This window comes from Galleria mellonella, unplaced genomic scaffold, assembly GCF_026898425.1.
Source record: "Galleria mellonella isolate WM207_F2 unplaced genomic scaffold, CSIRO_AGI_GalMel_v1 utg171, whole genome shotgun sequence".
NCBI lineage: Eukaryota > Metazoa > Arthropoda > Insecta > Lepidoptera > Pyralidae > Galleria > Galleria mellonella.
Window position 1 is genome coordinate 1,660,551 of NW_026442014.1, and position 26,399 is coordinate 1,686,949.

At 35.0% G+C, this 26,399-nt stretch overlaps 1 protein-coding gene across 11 annotated transcripts in view; it reads right to left on the reverse strand.

Annotated features, from left to right (window-relative positions):
• LOC113518072 (obscurin) overlaps positions 1-26,399 on the reverse strand; it is a 177,919-nt gene that overhangs the window by 125,710 nt on the left and 25,810 nt on the right. For 6 of the 11 annotated variants that reach the window (XM_052892849.1, XM_052892845.1, XM_052892850.1 and 3 more), the window contains one exon: positions 3,790-3,905. In XM_052892849.1, coding sequence (XP_052748809.1) covers positions 3,790-3,905 — 116 coding nt within the window. Of the gene's footprint in view, positions 1-3,789; positions 3,906-4,134; positions 8,881-26,399 lie in introns of those variants that run through there. The other 5 variants (XM_052892841.1, XM_052892844.1, XM_052892842.1 and 2 more) reach the window with 1 other exon arrangement.

The window sequence follows — 26,399 nt, forward strand, 5'->3', positions numbered from 1 at the left end:
ATTAGCAGTACTGTGGACATAACAGAGTATACTGTTTCGCCCATGATACCCCCCATGTGTTGCCATTCCTAAGGACTCAGGTGTTATTCCTCTGTTCCCTGTAAATTCACGCCATATCCCATAACACAACTGCTTCACGGTAGAAACACGAATGGTACAGAGGTACCCAAGCAATCGATTTTTGTACAGTCTCCCTCTGGTAAATAAATAAATCAACTAACAGATGTCTTTCTAGAAGATAATGTAGAATTAGTGATAATTTTCAGACCTATGCAGGACCACAACAAAAAAGCATTTATGTATAAAGATTTATGAATAAAGAGAAACTAAGGAATTTATCAGGGTACGTGTAAGTGGCTTTCTGTTGCTTGCCTAGTCTTGATAGGCTCACGTCTGTTCGCGGCCAAAATATCTCGCTGTTTGTTTACGAAATACTTATAAGCGATGTAGCTGAATTCGTAGATCACAATGAAAAACCAGACATGACATAAACCATAATAATGTTGGGATGAATCCAGTTTTTTATAGTTTGTTATAATTCAACCTCTGAATCGTGAACTATCTGATATTATTCGTATTATTTTCTTATTGAATAAGTATTTTACCCATTCTTCTGTGAGTTAATATAAATGTTTAAAGATATAAAAGGTAGATAGTAGAATGTATTTAGACATCGAAATTATGCTATCTACAGTTGTATCGTTCATGTTACTTCTATCAGGTTGCCTGGTTTTTTACTATTCCTAGTATATAAAATAGATATAAAAAATATATATAAAAAAAGATATAAAATATATATAGATATAAAATAGTATATAAAAAAGAGGAAGAGGAAGATCGAGGATTAACTACATGGGACAGATAAAGGAAACACTAGGTGTCACGTCGTATAGGGAGGTCAAGGATATGGCCTGGGATAGAGCTGGCTGGAGGAAGATGCATGGATTAGTTGCACCGACAAGAGGAAACTCTTAAATGGAAAAGAAAGTATATAAAATAATACATGTTCAGGTCATTGGTAAGAGCGGAATTTATTTTAAGAACGACTGGGCTAATTTGGGTATTTTTAATATTACTACTAAAGATTTTGAAAGGAAAAAATAGAATTTGGACATAATAATGGACGATAGGTAGCACAGAAGGTAAAGAAGAAGAAATATTTGTACTATTTCTTTGATTTTTTTTTTTATTAATTTTGTAGTTAAATGTAAAAATATAATCAAAACAGAAATGTATATTTTACACCATTGAAAATGATTTTATACTTACCAAATTCGGCAATTCACATTACCAAACTCTATAAAAATGAACACACACCGACAGATGCTAACATTTTATTATGTAATATATTATATGAGGCGTTCTTGTGTCGTTTTAAATGTTGCCGTAATATATAAGACGGACGTAGGTGACAGCTGTGACTACCTAATAGTGTAACGCGTGCGTGACTCAGTACCACAAGTGTTATACATACCAAACAGAACTGCGTTTTATTTAAAAAAAAAAAAAAAGATTGAATGTAATATTTTTGTAGAAATATACAAATATTTTAAAATGGCCGTGTGGTCCCAGCATAGAATAGGCCACCGCTTTCTACCCCGTGGGTGTCGTAAGAGGCGACTAAGGGCGGGCGTGTGATGGACAGCAGTGTACCTCCTAAAACATCTCTAAAGCCTAACTGCGGTTGCCAATTCGCCTGAGGCTTATGTTCAGCGGTGGACAGTTAAAGGCTGATATGATGAAGGTGATAAAAATGTTCACATAAAGTTTCTATACATAAATTCCTATTTAAAAAAGAGCTTTATGAAGACTTTAAAAATAGATAAATGCAGTCCAAAATATTTTTAAAAATAAATAACATTTCATCAGCACATTCTGGGCATCGTGCGAGATTATAATTTGTTACAAGATAAATCAAAAAGATTTAAAATGAGACGAATTTTTAGTTTCGCCTTCCGTCTTCATCATCAGACCAGTTCAATAACTTACTATAATAGCCAGCACAATCGGAAGGTAGCAAGAGATAAAAAATGGCTTGCAAATTATGAATAGAAATACTTACATATGTAAGCAAGTTAAGTAAAAGTTTGTAAAAACACGAATTTCTGGCTTGCTTTATAATGTAATCTACCACATCAAATCCCTTGTGAGGTAGACAGAGAGATGAGTACCAAAAAACTATTTACATACATTTTGAGCATGCACGCTACTTCTAAAGACTATTGATCCCTCCCTGGGATAGAACTTGGGTAATCAGATCTTTTACTTACTTATATATATTTGTTACGTACACAGATATTGTTTATAAAAATTAATATTTTTTTTATGCCACAAAAATGGCAAACAATCATACTGCCCGTCTAATCTTTATACCAATATATTGTATGGATTTTTTTTTATTTTCATTTAAGAGTTTCCTCTTGTCGGTGCAACTAATTCATGCATCTTCCTCCAGCCAGCTCTATCCCAGGCCATATCCTTTATCTCCCTATACGACATGACGCCTAGTATTTCCTTTATCTGTCCCATGTAGTTGTATGGATGTTTGCAAGAAAAACCCTTTCAAATACTTGACGAATTTTATTACTAAATCTAAACATGTATTGTTCAGTAAATATGGTGTAACTTAAAAATACATTTCAAATTATATTTGCTACATGAACATTGTTTCGTATTGAAACTACAAATCCTAATCTAGATAAATGTAAAAGAAAAATTTTTAATACAAAATATAATGTATTATTGTCTACCAAAGTCTATTTTAATAAAAAATTTGGACATGTAATCTATAAGCTATTAAAAATCTAAATTACACCTACATAAAAGAGGTCCAAAACTACTTAAATTTATTATAAATAAGCCTTTTATGAAATCATATATTTGTAACACACATGTTTATTGTTTTTTTAACTTAATATAATAATGATTATGAATACTAAATGATACACAAACTAAATGGCGGCGCAATAATTATCACAATAATTATAAGTCGATCACAAAATGACAATACAACATGGATTCATGGCTTCAGAAGCGAGATATTTACAGTGTGACTGCATGATGTTTGGATGCTCCGACATCTTCTTGCAAACAGTTCCTCTTCGTGTAATATCAATAATAATACATTCTGTACGTCGGCACACTAAACACATAGTCGAGAGATAAACCTCTCGATTGGAAGAAATGGTTCTCGTAACTATAAACGCGTCCTCTGTACCTGCATCAATAATTCTGTCTGATTACATCATCGGGTGACGGTGATGATTTTGGTTAATATAGGCATGTCTCTGTTAGGCGGCTATGAGGTGTGAATAGTTAACGAAATGAATGAAGATTTATAGACAAAACTATAGTGTTACGTATGCGGCGGTGCAACGAACCCGCGCTAAAATTACACGCATTCTGCTTCCCATGTGGTATGTTCAGCGCATCGGGAGATATTAAAATTACAGTTAAAACGCATTCTTGACATTTCCCTTGCCTAACCCAATTTCTACGACGAAAATAGTGTGATACTTTATAAGACCTTTTGTTTGTTTTAGTAGAAATCTGCATCATTTTGTTAGACGTTAATATTTCTGCGATACGAGAGTTAAGTGTATCAGTATAATGTGCGGCCGATTTTATGATGAGTATTGACGATAGCCAACCGGGTTTAAAGTCGAAGTAACGACTCTTGTTTCACAAGGCGCGCATGTCCGTTTGGTTATTTATATTTTGAGAACTAAATCAATGAGGACACGGTTGTGCAAAGCTCATGCTAATAATAAATTAGATGCTTGTACTTACTTGGCTCCTAGAGCAGCTTTGGTATCGAGAACCTCAACAATGTCGCCCGCTTTGAGTGACACTTCGTCATCTGCAACGGCAGTGTAGTCTGCCGATGCGACTACTACGTCCTCTACCTGTAACCAAAAAAATAAAAAAAAACAGATAAGCAATGAGGTTTTAATAATTAAAAAAAAAAGCGAGAAGTACTTCTACATTTGTTTATTTTATTGATTTTCAAAAGTATTTCGCTTTTCGACTGCATTTATTTCGGAATAGATAGCATAATTTGTGAAAGATAATCCTACTTATTAAAACTATCTGGAATATCTGTAGTAAGAACAGATAAAAATTCTAAAAAATTACCTTCGGAGGACTCCTGCTACAACTTGACCTAGATCTTGATAAAGACCGCGATGAATATCGTTTATAACTTGGTGTAGTTTCGAAGCTACTTATTCTACTTCTAGTATTTTCTCTGTCCAATAAAACTCCATTATATCTTCGACTCCATCCACCAAATTTAGTTATTCTCTGAGCATTATTAATATTGCAATATCCTGTAAATGACTGTAGGTCTTCATCGTTGTCATCTACAACAGGACAACTGTACATTGAAAAGCGATGGGCTGTTGGTTGACTAAGATTTAGAGCGGAAAATACATGCAGCGGCTCGAAATGTCGTATTCCAGTTTCGTCGAGAACTGTGTATGCTACTTGACCAGTCAATACTGCACGACTGGCTTCGCGAGGAACAACAGCTTGTAAACCTTTTTTCATTATTAATAATGCGCCAGCGGGATGCTTTCTGCGTTGGAATAAAAAGTCCTCCATAGCAAGACTATTTTCTGGGGCGAGTAAACTTAATGGAACGTCGTCAGATGTCATCAGCGGAGGCTCTTCTGGTACTATCATAAGAGCGGCACTTTCACGGACTAAATCTCTAAGTTTAGGATCTGTTCGAGCCAATTCTGGATCTGTCTCTAACTTACGAAGAGCAGAATGTAAACTCGGTGTTTTTTCTGCCAATTTACGCATAACTGTCAACCTTTTCAAAATATTTAGGCTTGTATCATCTGTTGCAATTTTTGATAAACTTTCTTTATTGTTTATAACCATTAATAAATTGGCAGCTACATTTCTCATTCCAAGAATTTTAGCAAGACCAACTGATTGTACAATCAGTTCTTTTAAATTTTCACTATTATTTTCATGTAATAATAATTCCAGCTCTTTAGTGCTTGATTCATGAACTGCAGATACAATTGCCTTTTGTAAAGTTTCTCTTACTTCATGATCAGTTTTAACAAAAGAAATTGAATCTGATATATGACTCAACACGTGACGAAGAAGATTTGTATCGGTGTTAGCTATATTTCTGAAAGCTGGTCCCAATACTTCATTCTCACTAGTTAAAAAGTCGCTGAATTTTTCAATAATATCTTCTTCAGTAAAGGAATGTTTTGTGGTGTTAACAGCAATTTTTATTAATTCAACTTTAGGTTGGGTTGTATTTTCTAAAATCTCTTCGCAAAGAATTTCTTTATCTTCCTCGCGTTGTAGAATTTTGTACATAGCTGTTACGAAATCTTTGTCAATGGCTTTACCCAAAATAGTATCAATCGATTTCAATATTAATTGATATTTCTCTTTGCTATTATTATTATTGACTTCTTCAAATTGTTCAGCAGTAACTAAAGCAGCCAGTACAGCTGCAGCTATAGAATTTTTAACATGTTCTTCATGGGCTGTTTGTCCATTTTCTCCTGTATGCCCTGTTTCAATTTCCATGCGCTTTTTGATAGTCTTACTTTTCTTCGTCTCACTATGGTTTTCATTATTTTTGCAGTTTTCATGTATTTCTGATTTCAAATGTACACTCATTTCTATTATAGATGTAATAACATCCATTAATTGGTTCGCGACATCATCTTTTAAACCAAAGTCCGTAACAAATGCTTTCAATGCTTCTTTATTTCTAGTTTCATTTAAAATCACATTAATCGCAGGTAATTCAGCTGGTACCTGTCTACCAATAGACATACCAGCCTCAGAAAGTTGTCTGAGCATATTTGTATCAATAGTCAGTTCCCCTTTAGTAGACGTTGTGTCGTTTGGATTAGTTTTCACTTTCAACAGTTTAAGTTCTTCAGGTGTTACAACGAAACTTTGAACTGAAAACTCTAATCCTTCTTCACCTTCTATGAGATCAGGAGCAACAAATTTTAATCCTTCAGGAGTCTGAACTATCTGACCAGGAACAAAAGTAACACCATGATCGTCTGTCTCTATAACTCTTCCAGGAACAAATCTAGGACCTTCTTCAGTATCCACTACTTGACCAGGTACAAATCTAGAGCCTTCATCTTCTGTAGATATAACTTGACCAGGTATGAATGTAGGTCCAGCCTTTGTTTCTATAATTTGTCCGGGAACAAAACGTGGACCATCAATTGTATGTATAGTTTGGCCTGGAACAAATTTTGGCCCATTTCTTGTATTTACTACCTGACCAGGTACAAACTTAGGTCCATCGGCAGTATCAACAACTTGACCTGGAACAAACTGTTCTCCATTTTCAGTAAATACTATTTGACCGGGTACAAAAATACCCTCTACCATCATTCCAGGAACAAATCTCGACTCATTTGCTTCATTTTTAACAAGTCTTCCAGGAACAATTTTGCCTTCTATTTTAGGTGTCCTGGGACCGGGGTAAAATTCAATACTTTTTGTAGTTTGTACCATATGACCAAAAACATACAAAGACTCTTCAGATAATGAACATGTTTTGATATCGATTGGCAATCCCATGTGGGTGCCTTCTGAAAAAGTTATATCTTCAACTGTTTTGGCTACAGAAAATTCTACATGTCCGTTAGCTTGAACGACAGTTTTTCCCGGCATAAACTTTTCTCCTAATTCAGTTTGCACTATTTGTCCTTCTATGAATTTTGGTCCATCAATAGTATCTACTGTCGTCCCAGGAATAAACTCTAATTTATTGTTGCTATTGGTTTTCGTTATTCCGGGTATGAAGCATGTTTCTCCATTAATTGCCACTGTTTGCCCCGGCACAAATTTTAAACCATTTGGTGTAGCTAATGTAGCACCAGGTACAAAATGCAACTCATCGTCTTCATTAATCACTTGGCCTGGTACAAACTGCCATTCATTATTTATTTTTGCGTTTTGTCCAGGAGTGAAAGTCATATCATTCCCTTTTGTTATTGTTTGACCTGGAATAAATTGTACACCTTCTGGGGTTAAAATAGTTTGCCCAGGTACAAAAGTTTCTTCAGAACCATTAGATATTATTTTTCCAGGAACAAACTTCATGCCTTCTTCAGTGAGAACTGTCTGACCTTCAGTGAAGCGATATGAATCATCTTTGTTTTTGATTGTTTGTCCACAAACAAATTCTTCGCCATTTGATGTTTGTAAAAGTTGTCCTGCGAGGAATAATGGTTCGTTTGTGTTTTCATTTGTTACAATATGACCTGGAATAAGTCCTGGACCCACAGGAGTATTTACACTTAAACCTGGTACAAATACAGGTCCTACAGGAGTTTCTACTGTTTGTCCTGGCACAAAAACAGGGCCTTGCGGAGTGTTGATATGTTGACCCGGTATGAATTTTTTTGCTTTGTTTATGTCCAATGTCAAACCAGAAACTTTAGATATTTTTTCTCTTTTACCTTTCTTTATATTTTTTACGATATCGGGTAAGTTTTCCATTGTGGGGAGCAGTTCAACTTTATTATCTTCAGTTAATTTCTCAAAAACATGTGATGTCTCAGTTAAGCGTTCGTTGGGTAATTCTTTAACAGCATTCAAAATTGCTTCAGCAGGCCGTGTCTTTATCGGTTTTAAGGGATTCACGCAAGGCACATTTTCTAATGATACCGAAATGTCACTAATATTGTGATTAACTTCATAAATTTCTGAATCACAATGATGGGGCGTTATTTTTAGGGGTGTGGGTAATATTGTTGATTTTGGTATTATATTTTTTTCATTAATATGTTTTTCCTTTTCAAAATCTTCCCAATCCCATGATTCAATAAGTGGATGAATTTGATCCTTCCATTCTCCATTACACATAATAATACTGGACTTAGAGCGCATATGGCTTAAATCAAAATTACTGGAATGAAAACTTTTTATGTCACTTTTCTCATGTCTGTATTCTTCTAATTTAGCTTTTTTTGCTACGCGTTCTTGACGCAATTTTTCCTCTTCCAATTCCTGAACTTCTGCCAGTTTTTCTTTGTTTTCAAATATTTTTTTCATTGAAGAAAGGCCTGCAGCCCGTTTCCTTTTCTTCTTTCTTTCTTCTAATTCTTCTATTTCTCTCTGTTTTAATACTTCGGCATTGGGTCCTTCACCTTCATATATTTCTACGTCTTCGGTAAAGTCCTTGAAATCCATTGAAACACTACGACCCTGTTTTGTTTTAATTAGCACTGTATCCGAATCCTTCGCAAGCATGACGTCTCGAACATCCCCATCACGCACTGCCGCTTCCATTCGAGCGGAAAAAACTAAACTGCACATTCTTTCTTGAACCGTATATACATATCGCTTATCATCAGTCACTTGTTTTGTCAACAACATTTCCATTAAAGCCTTCTGAGCTTCCGTCGAGCCGTCCAATACTGGGAATATATACCTGTAGTCAGGTAACATTTCGTGTTTCCTATTCCCATAATTTATTTCGGGAGCATAATGATGGGGTCCTAGTTCACCTGAGACGTTTGTAATCTTGCATTTCGTTTTTCCTGATCTGGCGGTGAGCAGTACTGGAATGTAGTGGTGTGATGGCAACCCGTAAGATTTGCCGGTTATCCTGCAGCAACGCTTTGCATCAGCTGGCGAGATCGGAGCGAGAAGTGGGAAATAGTTGGGCTTCGGCAGCCCCCTGCTGCGGCCTGTAATTCTGCAGAACGACATCGTTGTTTGTGTTTATTAAGCCCGCATATTTGTGTACTATACTCTCGAGATAAGTTTATTATTTGTTTTACGATCGCGATCTATACGGGAGAGAGGTGACGCGTGCGCGTTTGGGCGCGTATGCTCGCAGCGGAGAGTGCAGAACGACTGATGTGGCGTGAAAACTTCTCGACCGAGCTTAAACGCCCGCGCAACGCACCTTCACGGAGGCAGACGGTGTGCCTGCTATGCTTGTTCCGGTTACAAGTTATTTATAAACAAAAGAAAGATGAATTTATTCTTAAAGCTAAAATATATGACACAGTTTCATGGCGAAAAACAAGGGAACGGCGAATTTACAATTTTGTGTCGGTTTTGTTATTGCAGTGAGAAAGCAAATTATTTTTGTCAGATCGCTCGACTCGCTCTCCGAAAGATCATCCAACGTGAGTTAATACGTAACTGACAAACGTAACAAACAGTTATTCTGTTGCAATACTGTTAGAATTGCCAAAAAGTCAAACGAACTGTGTCTGATAAATAATTTTCAATTTTAAAGATAATAAGCAAGATTTATAATTAAAAAAGTCGAGTTCAAAGCAAGTATACGTAATGTAAACAAAATATGTAAATATAACTAGCTTTTTGCCCACAACTTCGTAGGCGTAGATTTCAGAAAACCAATGAACGAAATATATATAGGCGATGGTAACCAATTTCAGTTAGGTGGGCCGTCAACTTGTTAACTATTATAAGTTGCATAAAAAATTAGACCACTTCTAGATTTATATCAGTATAATATTTAAGTTAGATCCTTAACTACACAACACAATCGCAATCAAACCGTGAAAATCGCATCTAATTTGGTGCAATAGTTTTTGCGTGATGCCGGAACAAATATACAGGTAAACAGACATACAAAATTTCTAAAAATGATTGTTTTGGTATCTAATAGTTTAATTTATTTTTCATAAATATCCCCCATGTTCAGTTAGAATATTTTGAGATAACCATATCAACTATGAAATATGTAGATGCAATTTGTAAATCTTAGGGTAGAATAAACTGTAATCCCTTAGAACTTAATCTTAATATACAGCCTAAAACTCATGTTATTAGCATCTTCCCTCTACCAATAAAACTGACTACTTTGCCAAAAATTTATATTAGAGGTTACCTCCATTAAAATATCAGGAAAACAAAACATAAAAATTATCGTTTTTCAATCCTTGTTTTCTTGGTAAAAACGTTCGGGTTCACTAATAAGGCATTCTCATAACAGAATGTTATGATTTAAACTTTCTATAATACAATAATTTATTGTAATATAGCCTTCTGTTTTTTTTTATGCAACCTAGAATGGCAAATAAGCTGATGGCTCACACGTACTGTCCCACCTGCCTTAATAAAAATTAACACATTAAAATTTATTTATTTATTTATTTACAAGAAACATGGCAAGTGTATAGATGTTACAATAAGTATAAGTCCTCATATTTCGCCATAATTAGGCATGTAAATATTAAAACTTAAAAAGAATAAATGTTAAATAAGTCATTAAAATTCGAAATGTTATATAAAAAAAAATATATCAAAAATGTCAGACACTTGTCAACAATAAAAAAGAGAGAAATTAACTGAATTTATTTATTTGTTTAGATGCTTTTGTCCATTCACTTATAATACAGATATTAGGTTATACCAAAATGTACACAGGCGGATTATGTAATGATATACGTATGATAATGTATTTATAACTTTTATAAATTGGTGCAATAAAGTCTAAATAAACAATATATTTAGCTGAATTCTAGAAAAACACTTCCAAAGTAACTTATTTTTACGATGAAAGCTTGTATAAAAGTTTATTGAGAAATAACATTGGACTAACGGACAGTGAGAGAGAAAACGTTTAATTTTAAACGCGACACCTAAATGCATTATCGTTTTCATCACATCCCCGATTGAGTTGTCACTCTGTCGAGCCGTCTGTCACAGTTAACTCATAACCTCGTGAACTAACAGTGCCTATTTTTAAATATTAAATATAAATGTGGACCTTCACGCCCGGTGCAACCGGTGGAAACTATTTCGGTGCCATTTGAAATTGTGTGAAAAAACAAGGCCGACTGCGATCAAAATCAGATGTTCTAAATGCATCTATTTATTTATTTATTTAAAATGTTAAGACTCAAGCACTAGAATACACTCGTGGAGAAACGGATCGGGGCCACAGACTGTTTGTATTATGGTATCGAGCTGTAGAACGGATCCATCAATTCAATAGACGTCGTGGGGATTTTGTTGGGAACCAGTTACTGCTATGGAACGGTCGGTTTTCAATCATGTGTCAAATAATATACAGGTTATTCATAAATTCAGTTCCGTGGAAAAGTACAATATTGTTTTTTTTTCTGTCTTTCAACAAAGACACTTTATTTACTAAAAGTTTGACGTGTTTGTAAAAATGTATGAATAAATTAAGTGTTCTGTTCTTTGTTTGATGTATCAATGATTTGAAAGAAAAAACATTTAGATTTCTTTAAGAAATACGATCTAAAAAATAAAATGAAATTTGATGCAATCATTTAAAATCCTTTCCCGTAGGTATTTTAAGAGGCGACTAAGAGAATGGTCAAGGCATGGACAGCAGCGTCCCTCTTAAACTATCACCAAAGTCTAACTTTGACTGCTAACCCGCCTGCATAGCGTGGTAGCTACTTGCATAATCTTCAAAAGAAGAAAATTAACAGCTAATACGATATGATGTGATGATTTACGAACGCGCAGTCAAAATAATTTTAACTTGAATACAATAGAAAATTCATAGGAAGTTTAAAAAAATAACTACCCTATCTTACCAGAGGGAGACTTTGTACAAAAGTCGATTGCTTCGGTACCTCTATCCCATTCGTGTTTCTACCGTGAAGCAGTTGTGTTTGCATGGCTGTGTTTCGGTTTGAAGGGTGGGATATGGCGTGAATTTACTGGGTACAGAGGAATAACACCTGAGTCCTCAGGAATGGCAACGCATGGGGGGTATCATGGGCGAAACAGTATACTCTGTTATGTCCATGGTACTGCTCATGTCTATAGGCGACGGTTACCACTTTGAATCAGGTGGGCCGTCAGCTTGTTTGCCATTCTAAGTTGTATAAAAAAAAACCTTTTTTCCTGTAGAAACGAGGGTTAAAATGCAGTGCAATGCAGTGACAACAACAAAAATGCTCTATGCATACTCTATGCATTAATAATAGTAGGTACATACGAGCTAAAATGGAACTCAAGACGACACGTGGCATGGCTGTTGCTAAACGTTGTTATAGGTCATTTTGTTTCTAATTAACTTTCCAATTTTAAAATTTCAAAACTTAGCAAGGAGTTTACTGCATCTTATATAGAATAAAGAGTAATAAATGTAATTTGAAAATAATAAAAAATAGTCGATAGAATAAATGGGAAAAAATGTACCTACACATTTTTATAAGGCCGCAAATGTACTAAAGACACTTCACGTGTTGCGAATTTTCACGGGCGACGTTAGTCACTATCCATCAGGTGGACCGTCATCTCATTTACCTCCTTAATAATAAAATAAAGAAAAAGTATTATTTTTTATAGAAAAAAACAAGTACAGGAAGATGTGTCTTTAAAGTATAAACAGGAAGTGCGTTTTTGTCGTCGAAAGACATTTTCCATGTGCAATATTTAAAAAAAAAAAACAAAATACATTCGTGTATTTTTATCCTTGATTTTTCTCACATAATCTTTAATTGAATAAGTTTCCGCTTATCAATATATTCAATTATATATATACACAAACAAAATACTTCAAAGAATTCTATTGCGTAAAGCACTTATAAATATAGAAATTGAAAACAGCTTGAACTTGCCATCGGTTTCATCGGAATCTTTTACTGAATCGAGTAAACAGCAGAAAATAGATTTAATATTAGTAAAAAATAAAATGCAATCAACAGTAGTGTTTGTAGGAGTTTATACTGTCCATCATATCGGCCTTCAACTGCTGAATATAAACCTCTCTTGGGGGGGTTTTGTCAGTATTTGCCCAGCTTGGCTGGCGAATTGGCAACCGCAGTTAAACTTTAGAGATGTTTTAAGTGGGACACTGTTATTCATCCTTCGCCCTCCCTTAGTTTATTACGACACCCACGGAAAAGGAAGGGGTGGTCCGTTCTATGCTGGGACCATACGATATAGAATACTTGTATTATTAAATAAACTTATGTTCCAAATTCCAGCTTTCTTAACTTAGTAATTTTGATTAAGTATTGATATAGTTAGTTAGCACAAACGATTTTATATATATAAGAGTTTCCTCTTGTCGGTGCAACTAATTCATTCATCTTCCTCCAGCCAGCTCTATCCCAGGCCATATCCTTTATCTCTCTATACGACATGACGCCTAGTGTTTCCTTTATCTGTCCCATGTAGTTAATCCTCGGTCTTCCTCTTCCTATTATATATATATATATATATATATATATATATATATTAGAAAGCCTATATTAATCTCTGTATGCATGTACATGTATATGGTAAAACGACTTCCTGCTTCCTACAGAACACGCTCAGCCTAGTGTAGGAATCAATGATAAATTCTGTGCTTATAAAACAAATAACTTTGTTAAATAGATATATCTTTATCTTATCTATATAGATTATAAATTTATAAGAGAAAAAAAAACTACTATTATTTTAATTAATTTACGTAAAACATAAGAAAAAGCACTAAAAATTGGTTGTTCCACGAAATGAGACTTTTCCCCTCGTAGTCGAGAGGTTAATACGATGAAAATAACCAAACCGATAAATAAATATATACTAGTTGTAACCACAGATACAAAATACCCAGAACACCTGCTCGTAGCGGTACCAGTTTTCCGCCGTGTGTTTATTCAAAATTTAAATATAGAAATATTTGACATTGCGAATATAAATATCAAGTTCGAATCTCAGGTGGGTGTTTAGGTGCCGCTGCTAGGGAGTACATTTTTCTTTTTGTGTCTAGGTAAGGTCGGAAACGTGGCATTGGCAAACATTGGCTATAAATTCCTCAACGTCGGAAGTACTTATACCTCTTTGTAGTATAAGTACACATTGTTATTATTCTTATGATATTGTTTGGGCAACATAGAATAACAAATTAACCGAAAGCCTAGCTGATGGATACTTTATTTACCTATAAGTACCGCGTTTTCTTTAGTGATAATGGAATAGTAACCCCGCCTGCGCTAACGGTATACGCTGGCAGGGCACCAGTGAGCGATGACGGGTGAGGATGAAAAGGCAGGTCAGTTAGCCCATCGTGACGAATACCACTAGAATTAACCACGACGGTTTCCAGGGGGAACCGCGTGGAGGTCGACCTGATAGGGTGTATTGCTAGCAATGAGTCAATTAGAGCCCATTACTAACAATCCCTTTCCCCTCCAGAACCGCGTTTGTGATTGTTTATCTCAAAGGTTAACTGGTAGAAAATGCTACTAACATTAAGTCTGCGTTTTGTACCATATTTTCATTTATTTAAAAAGAAAACATCCATCGTTAAAAACTATGGCTTTTATTATATTAATTATGATTATTTCATAAATAATTATTAGATTACCCGCTAAATAATTTATTTCTCTCTAAACTGAGTTGGCTGGAAGAGATCTCTTTTAGAACTAAGCCCTTCCTTGCTAACAAATTGTTAAATTAACCGCTGTTCAAGTTTCTATATATATATATATGCATTTACGAAAACAACAAAACACTTTTTATGACTCACTTTTTCACTTTTTTTTTTCACTTTTGTGCCGCGATGATGACAGTCTATTGCATTTCTATGAAAAATTTTATGATCTTAGTGTTTTCATGAAACCCGCTATCTTTTTGGCACTAATACAGATCACGGGTACACAGTGTTAACTCGTATGTGTTTTTCCTTAAACATTTTTCATGTGAAATGTCGTTGAACGAAAACTAATAGGTAAGAATGAGGAAACGTCGAGATTAATTACAAATTGGAGTTAGTGACGGAGGAGTCATCAGTCAGCGCTTACCAAAACAATATTTTCGAGTAAACATCGTAACTAACGTAGGTACGTTAGATGGGTTATTTAGCTATTTATTAACAGCGGGTCTACCATGAAATGAAATTCCGAAATTTCGGACTCAATTTCGAGTTTTTGTTTATACCAAAATCGGATCAATAAATGGAGTTTAACATTTCGTCCGTCATACATCCTATCATAAAAGTCCAAAGGAACAATATTTTAACATTTTTAATATTTCCAAACGGCATGTATTATGTAATTTTAACATCAAATTTCAATTTCGTTTGGCTCCGAAATTTCGGAAAACATTTCATGGTAGACCCTCAGGTTTGTATATCTCTCTTGCCGTGTGCTCCCGGCATATAATAGGCCACCCCTTTCTTTCCCATACGTGTCGTAAGAAGTATACATATATTTGTTTAAATGTACTATATCTAAAAAGCAAAATATTATATCTAATATTATTGATTCACAGTGGTAAAGTCGCAGGATACGGCTACCTTTAAAAAACACTGTCCGTGGAAATGTCGAGAATTTTTCTTGACACCTGTCCAGATTTTGGTAATAAAACATCTGATGGGAAAGAAGAAATATATCAAAGCATTAGATGAAAGAAGCTAATTATTTTGAGTACAGAGACGCAATTGCTTTGTAAAACTTATACACGCTTGGATGCGGTTCAAACGGAACGGCGATACAGACGGTCATATGCTGAACTAGTGCACCTATTTAAAGGATTGTTGGAAATAAATCACCAGCTCGCACCAAAACCATATATTATACTGGTCATTATTCAAAGATAGATCTGTTTGATTCCGTTGCACTGATAGTTAAAGATTTTCGTAGAAAAAAATCGACTTCAAGCAGATTCAGATATTTTATTTGCCATGTAAATAAATTACATATAGTTCGTCAATTGCATAATTCGGTTTTAATATTAATATTATTTATTACATTTATTGATTGAATATTTATTTATTTATATATTTGGATGACCAACCGATTTTCCTACAATAATTGTAAATATAATACTGGAATATATTATAATAAAGAAGTTAAATATACTTTGAAATTCAAATGTAGCTTCCATTGCAGAGAAAACATTGGTGTGAACGGTCATTCGTTTAAAACAAATACATATTTACCTCAAAGAGATAAAAGGGCGCTCTAATAATAATAAAAAAAAGTTAAAACATTAGATTTTAAACGTCTTCAAAAAGATGCTCACGGTTTGTCTTTATTTTTTGTGTGTGCAACTCCAACATTTTCACAACTTGTCTGTATTTTTTGTATTTTTTTTTTTATTTAACACGGGGAGCAAACGAACATTCGACTCAACTGATAGTAAGTGACTATAGCCGCCTAAGATCACCTGCAACACCAGAGGCATTTGCAAGTATGCTGCCGGCCTCTTGAAAAAGAATATGCTCTTTTCTTGAAGGTTATAATGTCGTATCGATTCGGAAATACTGCTGCTGGAAGTTGATTCCAAAGAGTAAATATGCTTGGAAGAATATGCCTTGAAAAACGCACGATAAAGGACTACCACTCGTCCAGATAGTTGGGATGGATTTTTAGTCTGTGGCGGGTTGTATGGCGGTGAAAACAAGCAGCAGGTATTAATCTGAACTATTTCTCAGATCTATATTTACTTCCGTTGCACTAATATTAGTTTTATCAAGATGAAGCAGCTGATATTTTTTTTTAAAATCGTAATCTTAAATTATCATTTATACAGATGCGAAATATGAATCATTTCAAACGTGATATCATCATGATGATGCTACATTTTGAGATATTTGTAGACTAACGCGCTGGTGAATTAAAAACATTATTTAGATTCAGTAGTAACATACTTAAAAAAAACTGTTTTTTTTTATGCTACTTAAAATAGCAAACAAGCTGACGGCCCACCTGATGGAAAGTGGTAACCGTCGCCTATAGACATGAGCAGTACCATGGACATAACAGAGTATACTGTTTCCCCCATGATACCCCCCATGCGTTGCCATTCCTGAGGACACAGGTGTAATAACACCTGAGTAAATTCACGCCAAATCTCATCCTTCAAACCGAAACACAGATATGCAAACACAACTGCTTCACGGTTGAAACACGAATAGGACAGAGGTATCCAAGCAATCGACTTTTGTACAAATTCTCCCTCTGTATTAAGCTCCCTGCCGAGGTTTTCCATAGAGACTACAGTATGGGGCTCTTCAAAAAGGATATTTTAAGGTTTCCACAGAATCGGCAACGCCCATGTTGTACCCCTAGTATTGAATGCGTTCATAGGCTACAGTGACCGTTTACCATCAAATGGTACGGACTGTATGCTTGTTTACCGCTTCTGTGATATTAAAAAAATATACTCGGAAAGGAAAACACAGCTTGCTGAATTATACATTTACTAAAACAGCAGCAGGCAAGAAATAAAGAAGCATTACAAATTACAAATATTTACCGTTTTTAAAAAGAATGTCTCAATTCGGTTGTATTTTTGTTTTATGTATGTTACCTCATAACCCTGTCAGTTCTAAACCGATTTTGAAAATTCTTTTTTCCAAACCAAAAAGCAAAGTCCCATTGCTATTTTTTTTTAATGAATGATAATGGAATGGTTCCCCCGCCTGCACTATCGGTATACACTGACGGGGCACCAGTGAGGAATGAGAAGTGAAGATGAAGCAGGTCAGTTATCCCATCGTGGCAAATTCACTAATGAATCAATTACGATGTTTTCCAGGGGAAACTGCGAGGAGGTCGACCTGATAGGGTATATTGTTAGTTGCCCATTATTAACAATCCCTTCCCCCCCCCCCCGTCTCATTGCTAATAATATACCCTGTCAGGTCGACCTCTAACGTCATCCCCTTGGAAACCATCGTGCTGAATTCCAAGTGTAATTATCACGTTGGGCTAACTGACCTGCCCTTTTATTCTCACTTATCATCCCTCACTGGAGCCCCGCCAGCATTAGGGGCAGAGTTACCATCTCAGTATCATCCACTAAAAAAAGGGCTAACTTAAAAACTGCTATATTTTGATTAAATTTCTGTTTTGCCAAAGGTTAATTGGGAGAGAATGCTATATAATGTTAAGTCCGCCTTTTGTACCATTTTTTTTTGGAATATGATCAATAAAGAATAAATAAATAAATGTTTTACCTTAATATGCCTTATAGAAGTGATATCTTACATTGGTTTTTCTACTATTCACATCAACGCATACGAATTTGCGGGCAAACAGTTAGTGTTAAAAAATTTTGCAAATGCAAATTTGCGCCAAGTAATATTTGTTCGTTTATACGGCGTCTCGCAAATTCGCTCGCACGTATCTTAGCTTTTAAGTGTTAAAATTGCATAATACTTACCGTTTAAAAACATTAAAAATATTAAAATATTATTCCTTTTGACTTTTATGGTAGGATTTATGACGAACGAAATGTTAAGTTCCATTTACTGGACCGATTTATGTATAAACGAAAACACGAAATTGAGTCCGAAACTTCGAAATTTCATTTCATGGTAGGCCCCTGGTTTTATTGGATTCGGATAATCAAGATTCTACTAAACCAATTTTCACGATTGGTTGAGGCATTGAGACGTTCAAAAACAATAAAAAAAAAACACATTAAAACATTAGTAAGTATTCCTCGAATATATCTGATACTTTGTTCCTGCTTCAATAATTCCACGTTGTCCAATCCGACTCATTAAAGCAATAAGTCAAATACTTCCTGGTGACACCCGTCACCAGAACACTTTAGAGGGCGTCTTGTAAGGATTTACGAGCTTATAATTATTTTGGATGTAACCCAATTCGATATGTAGTACCGAGTGTGATTTATGACTTTGAAATTTTCGAAATCTCATTAAAACGTTAAATGAAGTAAAATAATAAATCATTCTTATGCAGATATATATATAAAGTAATGGATTCTTTTTTACTATATATATATATATATATTTACTCAACTATTAAGTTCCCTTAGTCGCCTCTTACGACATCCACGGAAAAGGAGCTATTCCTTTATAACTTCTATATTTATTTTATTTTATAATTTGTGTATCTTTTAAATGTGTAAACACTAATTTTATTTATTAAAAAATGCGTCAAGATACATTTTTTACGTAAGTATATGCAATAATGATAAAAAACAAGTCAGCTAATTTGGGAATTAGCTGACAAAAAGTTGATCTATTTTTTAAGCTTGATGCTCTATCCATATAATCTAAGAGGCTATACTGTGTTCAAAATTATGTGAGCAATGATACCTTCATATTAATTTAAATACAATTAAGTTCTACCCGAAAGGCTTCCGCTGAAAATCAGCGCTACAGCTCTTCGGCTGCAGCATGACGCTGAACGGGGAGCATTTCGGTAAATATTCTGTAACATCTTCACCTCCTATCAATGCTATGTTACTCTGTATGAACTTGAACTTTGTAAATGTAACAATGTTTGCTGAATAAACTATTTATTTATTTATACTTTTGCACACATTAGAATATGTCTACAGGGCGGACATAATGCCTGATGGCATTCTCTACCAGTCAACCGTTACGCTAAACAGGGAGAGAGTAAATGGCAGTGCATAGATTTCATAAAAATTGTAAAATAAATAATTAATGTATATTTATATTTATATTTATATTTATATTTATATTTATATTTATATTTATATTTATATTTATATTTATATTTATATTTATATTTATATTTATATTTATATTTATATTTATATTTATATTTATATTTATATTTATATTTATATTTATATTTATATTTATATTTATATTTATATTTATATTTATATTTATATTTATATTTATATTTATATTTATATTTATATTTATATTTATATTTATATTTATATTTATATTTATATTTATATTTATGCATTATATATTATTATAATGAAATTACCTTAATGTTAATTTAAATATACACAGTACGGCACGTTGTACGACGTGAAAATTTATCACAGCCTAATATTTTTACGAGACGTCTTAAAGAAACGGCCGCACTCCACTCGTAAGTCCACGAGCGGCCCAATTCGTGCACAATTTATGATGCAGTTAAAACTAGCGGCGATGCACTCATTATTTAACTCAAGGACATTGAATGCTTGTAAAATACCAGTGTCTGTAAAGAGAGATTATAACGTGAAAATACCGTGAATTCTGTGGAGACTTTATTAGTATTATGAACTAGAGATCAAGCCCGGCATATATATTGTAGCTTTCTACCACATAATCTACATTTATAATATTAGTGAAGACAATACGACCTTTTATACACCTAAATATTTTTTATGCATATTAATGGATGGCAACAAGCTAACGGCTTCCCTGATGGAAGGTAACCGTCGCCTACATACATTGATGAACAGCACCATGATATTACAGAATACACATTGACGCTCATGTTATAGGATTATTATGGGACAAAACTAGAAGTTTACGACCTTCATGTATAAACACATGCATATACTTATGCACATACATACACACGCACGCACGCACGCCCGCATGCACGTACGCACGCACTCACGACCGCACGCACGCACGAACTCACGCACACATACACACACACACACATTATATTAACCTTATTCGCCGAACAATAATGATAATTACATGCTTTGATTTCCACAAGACAGGCTTTGCTGAGTGTGGGGTCATAGTTATATTGTACCATAAACTAATTTTGTTTTATTTTTTTAACCATTTTAACATTTTTCTTGGAAGATTTTGAAATAATAAATTTATCAATTCACTTCAGAGGCTCTAAAATAAAATATAGATATAAGATAAAGAGATTCAGAGGTTATTGAACTAAAAGGAAAATAATATTTGTATGACAGTTTTTCATTGCCCACAGCCACCTTTTATCATAACACTGCTCGCCATCGACAAGGAATTCATCCTCACACACATAAACCTAAATGGTCACGTACAGTGCAGTTTCAAAGGAATTTACTCCCGCGAATGCTCAGGCTGTGGAATGAGCTCCCTGCCGAGGGTTTCCCTAGAAACTACATTATGGGGTTCTTCAAAAAGTATATTAATGTTTCTTCAGGGTCGGCAACGCGTACGTGACACCAGGTGTTGCAGGCGTTCATAGGCTACAGTGATCATTTACCATTAGACGGGCTGTATGCTGGTTTGCCACATTTGTGATATAAAAAGGTTTACTTTGTCTCTGAGATCACCAAATCACATTTATCTCTGTATCATTGATGTATTAAAAATTGTATTGGCAAGACTGTTTGTTTCTTGTAAATAAATAAATAAATCTTCGAAATTAATGAGATTTGGCGAGATACTGCCAAATTATTTGTTCCTATGAGCCTATGATCTAACATGGACGTAAGATATTAATTTAGTTTCAAGCCATCTTAAAAGACATTTGTAGAAAAACATTATTAAATTTACTGAGATTGTGATTTTTGTGTGATTTTCATCTGCAAATAGATTAAATTAAGTTACGTTTGCATCAGCCGTTAACTGCCTAATGGTGAACATAGATCTCCTCCCATAAAAGAGGTTTTGACAATAGATGTCACGGGTTAGCAACGGCAGTTAGGCTTTGGTGATTTTTTAAGAGACTCTGCTGCTCTTCCTTGACCATTAAATTCTTTTAGTACTCATGTAACCGTGTAGTTTCGAATTTTATTAACACAATTTTACTCAAGCAATATAGAGATTTTATTTCTCGATTGAAAGAATGATTAATGGATTTATAATCGTATTCAAGGGCGATACATATGTCTTGAAAGATACTCGAGATGATCAAAGAGTAACAATGACATTTGCGCAAGAAAGGCGGCCAACGGTCGGCGCTCGCCAGTCGGCTATGATTTACCGAGATCCCTTAGTATTTTGGCACGTGCAGGGTCCCGGCTCAAGGTGATTCGGTTGTGAAATATTGAGTTTACTTGTTCTTCTCTATATATTCTTACTAGTTTTTGCCAGCGACTTCGTTCCCATGCGGTATACGACTTTTTGTTCTATAAAATTTTACATGTTTAACTTCTCTAAAATGACAATATTCTACGCAAACTTTCAACCCCCGTTTGACACCCTTATGGGTTGAATTATCAAAATTCCTTTCTTTTTGTTCACCTACGCTATGCAAGGAACCTGTGTTTAAAATTTCAAAATTCATCAATTTCGGTTGTGAGTTGATATATGGGTCAGTTAATCAGCTTCCTTTTTTATACGTAAGGATATCTATGTATCGATATGAAAGGTGGGATATGGCAGTTATTTTTTTTTATTCTTCTTCGGCAAACAGGATAAGAGTAGCCTATGTACGCCTATCACACCAGGGATGTAACGCGCTCGTTGGCGTCCCTCAAGAAAACTTAATACGCCCGTTTTGAAGAAAACTATGCTGTATTCTTTAAGAAAAGTCTCGGCAGGAAGATCATTTCACAACCTGAGTGTTCGTTTGAGGAAGCCCCTCTGAAACCGCATTGTGTGTGACCATGCTAGCTTACATGATCGCACGCATGAGGTGTGAGGGTGGATTCCTTGTCGCTAAAGAGCAGTGCGATGGTGAAATTGAAGGGTACGGAAGCAAATCGTTTTATTTTGTATTAGTAGTATTTAGTCCACATTGGAACCATTTTTTTAAAATAGCGACCCGTGTCCGCTTAGTGTGTTGCTATGTGCTTTCACATTCTCCTGTATGGCGTTGAAGCGTGGACTCTTACGGAAACAATGTGTAAGAGAATACAAGCATTCGAAATGTGGGTTTTTAGGAGAATGTTAAACATATCATGGAGGGATAGGGTGCGTAACGAGTCTGTTCTGCAGAGAATACAAAAAAGACAGAAAAAATAAACATTATAAAAAACTGTTAATTGCTGCACCTAGAACATATAAGGCGAAATTGAAAATACAGTCTTCTGCAGCTTATAATATAGGAAAAGATCCAAGGTTGTCGAAAACCAGAAAGATGCTGAACTTTCTAGTTAAAAAAATCTAAGGCAGTGGTTCGAAATGAGCACCAGATCTCTTTTCAGGATGGCGGTGGACAAGATAAAAATTGGCACGATGATCGCCAACCTCCGATAGGAGATGGCATCCTAAGAAGAAGATCTGTAATAACGTATATGAAGTACTAAAATATTTCGTCAGTCAGAACTAACCTACTCCAATATGCTCTCTTAACTCGCGCTGTCCAGATATTAAATAATATTACAAGCATCATGATGTCTTTAGTAGTAGCCTGCCAAAGACATTAAAAGCTCAGAAATATCTGGAGTTGAGTTAACTACCGATCATATAATTTTATACGTAAGCACTGGGGTTATAACATTGATTTGATATTCACTGTTATAATGTTATAATTATTTTAATGAATAAACAAATTAAACAATGTAATGAAATATTGTAAATAAAATATATAGATATTGCTATATATTATTATTCTTTTCATTTAAGAGTTTCCTCTTGTCGGTGCAACTAATTCATGCATCTTCTTCCAGCCAGCTCTATCCCAGGCCATATCCTTGACCTCCCTATACGACATAACATCTAGTGTTTCTTTTATCTGTCCCATGTACTTATTCCTTGGTATTCCCCTTCCTCTGCTGCCCTCTATTTTTCCTTCTACTATGCTCTTAAAAAATCGTCATGTCGTATAAGGTGGCCCAGCATTTTGCCTCTTCTATTTTCTATTGTTTTAATTAATGTTCGTTTCTCATTCAGTCTTTTTAGGACTTCTCTAGGACTAATATATTGTTATACCCACTCTTAATAGAAACATGAAGTGAGTTCGCCACGCCAATAAATATGCTAAAGTTTGGTTTCCATGAAATATTGTGTACACTTTATTCGTTCTTTCACCTCAGACTAAACAAAACGGTAGACATATTGGTTCGAAGCGGCGGACGCGTGCTTGTCAACAAATGCTGGTACAATAATAGTGCAACTCGACTTAGGTGTGTTTCCGAGAAAACCGCGGTATTATTATATATATACATCTGGCCAGTTGAACCGTATGGCCCTGAACCACTTAACTATTATTAACAACTGAAGAACAGTTACGTCACGGGATCATACTCTATTCTGGATATAACACATCTGCGCGGATCAAGACCGTCATCATTGATGATAGTATCTTTATTATTATTTCAGCTGTTAACTGATCTTTGCTGAAAATAAGCCTTCCCCATAAGAGGGGTTTTGCTAGTATTGGCCTCGCTTGGCAGGCGGATTGGCAACCGCAGTTAAGTTTTTGGCGATGATTTAAGAGGGACGTTTCTGCCCATCTCCCTTAGTTGCCATCACTTAAATACAAATACAAAGGTCGTCCCTCGAATTGGGGACCGGTAGATAGCAGAGGTCGCCAGATCGGGGGCCGACCACATACTCTTTTGTTGCATTATCCGGCCGTAGTACCTTCCTAATACTCCTCAAATATTACGTCTTAACTGCGCCCACTATGTACCCTCTTGTATAGACATTCCGTCACCCGTATCCAATAGCGAGGACGGGATGCCTTAAATACTGTACCGCAAACCATAAAAAAAAAATACAAATACAAACAATTGCAAGAAAATGTTACATTGAAAACTCAATGGGCTATTATCGCCTTATCGCTAAGAGCGATCTCTTCCAGGCAACCTTTGGATGAAGGAGTAAGAGTAAACAGTTTGACTGGAGGCACGAGACTCTGTTCGTTTTTTAAATACATATAGTCAAGTTAGTAATATATAATAAGATAGTTTGTCACGGCTTCGGTCTCGTCACCGGGATATATTGATAAATTGATTGAACAAAAATTGCCTATAGATTTCTCTATTCCAAATACTTTATTGGTTGAGCTGTTATATGTACTTCCTTTAATGCAATTTAGAATGGGAGACAAGCTGACGGCCTGAATAGTAAAAAGTTATAACCGTTGCCTATAGACATGAACAGTATCTACCATGGACATATTATCTTCAAGTCATACCAGTCTTTAGCTGTCTACTGCTGAACATTGTAGTATACGAAACTTTACAAATACTGGTTTGTTTTTCTATCATTGATTTAAGATTGTTACATTCCCATTCTAACTACTATTGTCTATAATAATACCAATGTATCGTTATTTTTAGATGAATTAACCCAATATTTCCCAATTATCTATATCGCTTTGTATCAAACTTTGTAGCTATGGAGATATTTTAAGAGGGATGCTGCTGTTCATCCCTGGCCCTCCCTTAGTCGCTTACGACATCCACAGGAAAGGAAGGGGTGGCCTATTCTATGCCGGAACTGCACGGCAACACAGTACATTAGGAAACATTAGGAATCTTCTGATTAGAATATAAAATTTCGACGACATTAGACTTCGTTTTATGAAGCCAATCAGAGACGCAAGCAACATAGACATTCCAAACTTTTTCGAAGCATATTTAATTGAATAGTTTTTATTATAAAACTCACAGGAATGTGTTGGCCAAAAATAATACAGCTATAGATTTTATTTCGCCCACGTATCAATGGTGTGGGCCAGATATGCTAAAGGAATGCCATAGTGCTTTGCACCTTGTACACTGGACTAACTGAGACGTGATGAGAATGGACCTAAGGTATTGGCATTATTACATGTTTGTTATTTTTAAATTACTCTTTTAATTTAACATTGTTTTTGTTTTTCTATTTATTTGCTGATCATATTTTCTGTAATTCCTGTCTACGGTTGTTTGGTAGATAACGCCATATGGTGTTAAGTCCGCGATTTACACTACCTACGTGTCATCATTAGGGATGATCGATATTTAAAAAAACATTGATGTTGACATCGATGTCATAATCGAAAGCTCAACATCGATGTTCGATATTCATCACGAACCGAACATCGATGTTTTTCCTTTCAACATCGATGATCATCGAACATATCTAGTCATCATCATTATCATTGTCATCTCAGCCATTATCCGTCCACTGCTGGACATAGTGGGGGAGGGGGGGGGGGTTCCAATAGTTGCCTTGTGTGGCAGGCAGGTTGGCAACCGCATTTAGGTCTTTGGTGATGTTTTAAGGTGAGCGCTGCTGCCCATCTCTCGACCATAAGTTCCCTTAATCGTCTCTTAGGATACCCACGGAAAAGGAAGGGGTGGTCTAGTCTATGCCGGGACCTAGACGGCGAGATCTACGTGTATTAATGTTTAATAAATAAATTAATAAATAAACATTCTACTATTAAAGACTACCTTATCTAGATATGATGCGATATTTATATTTCGGGCGCTATTAATAACAAATTATGCTTGTTTTTTTATACTACTACGGTGGTAACTAGCATATGGCCCGTCTGATGGTTAACGGGGTTACCGTAGCCTATGGACGCCTGTAACACTAGGGATGTCACGCGTGTGTCGTAGATCCTTAGAAATTTTAATACGCCTTTTTTGAAGAAGAAGAAAGAAGTAAGATGTTCAGATGTTCAGTCAATAGGAAAAGCTTCGACAGGCAACAATTTAATATTAAAAGATAACAAAATTATTATTTATTAAATAGTATTTTTTTTTATACCAAATATATCAAAAATCGGTTTTGAATTAGCAAAGACATAGTGTAGATAAAAAAAGAACATGAAAAAAGCAAACGAGCTGTGAACTTCCATCTTTTGGAA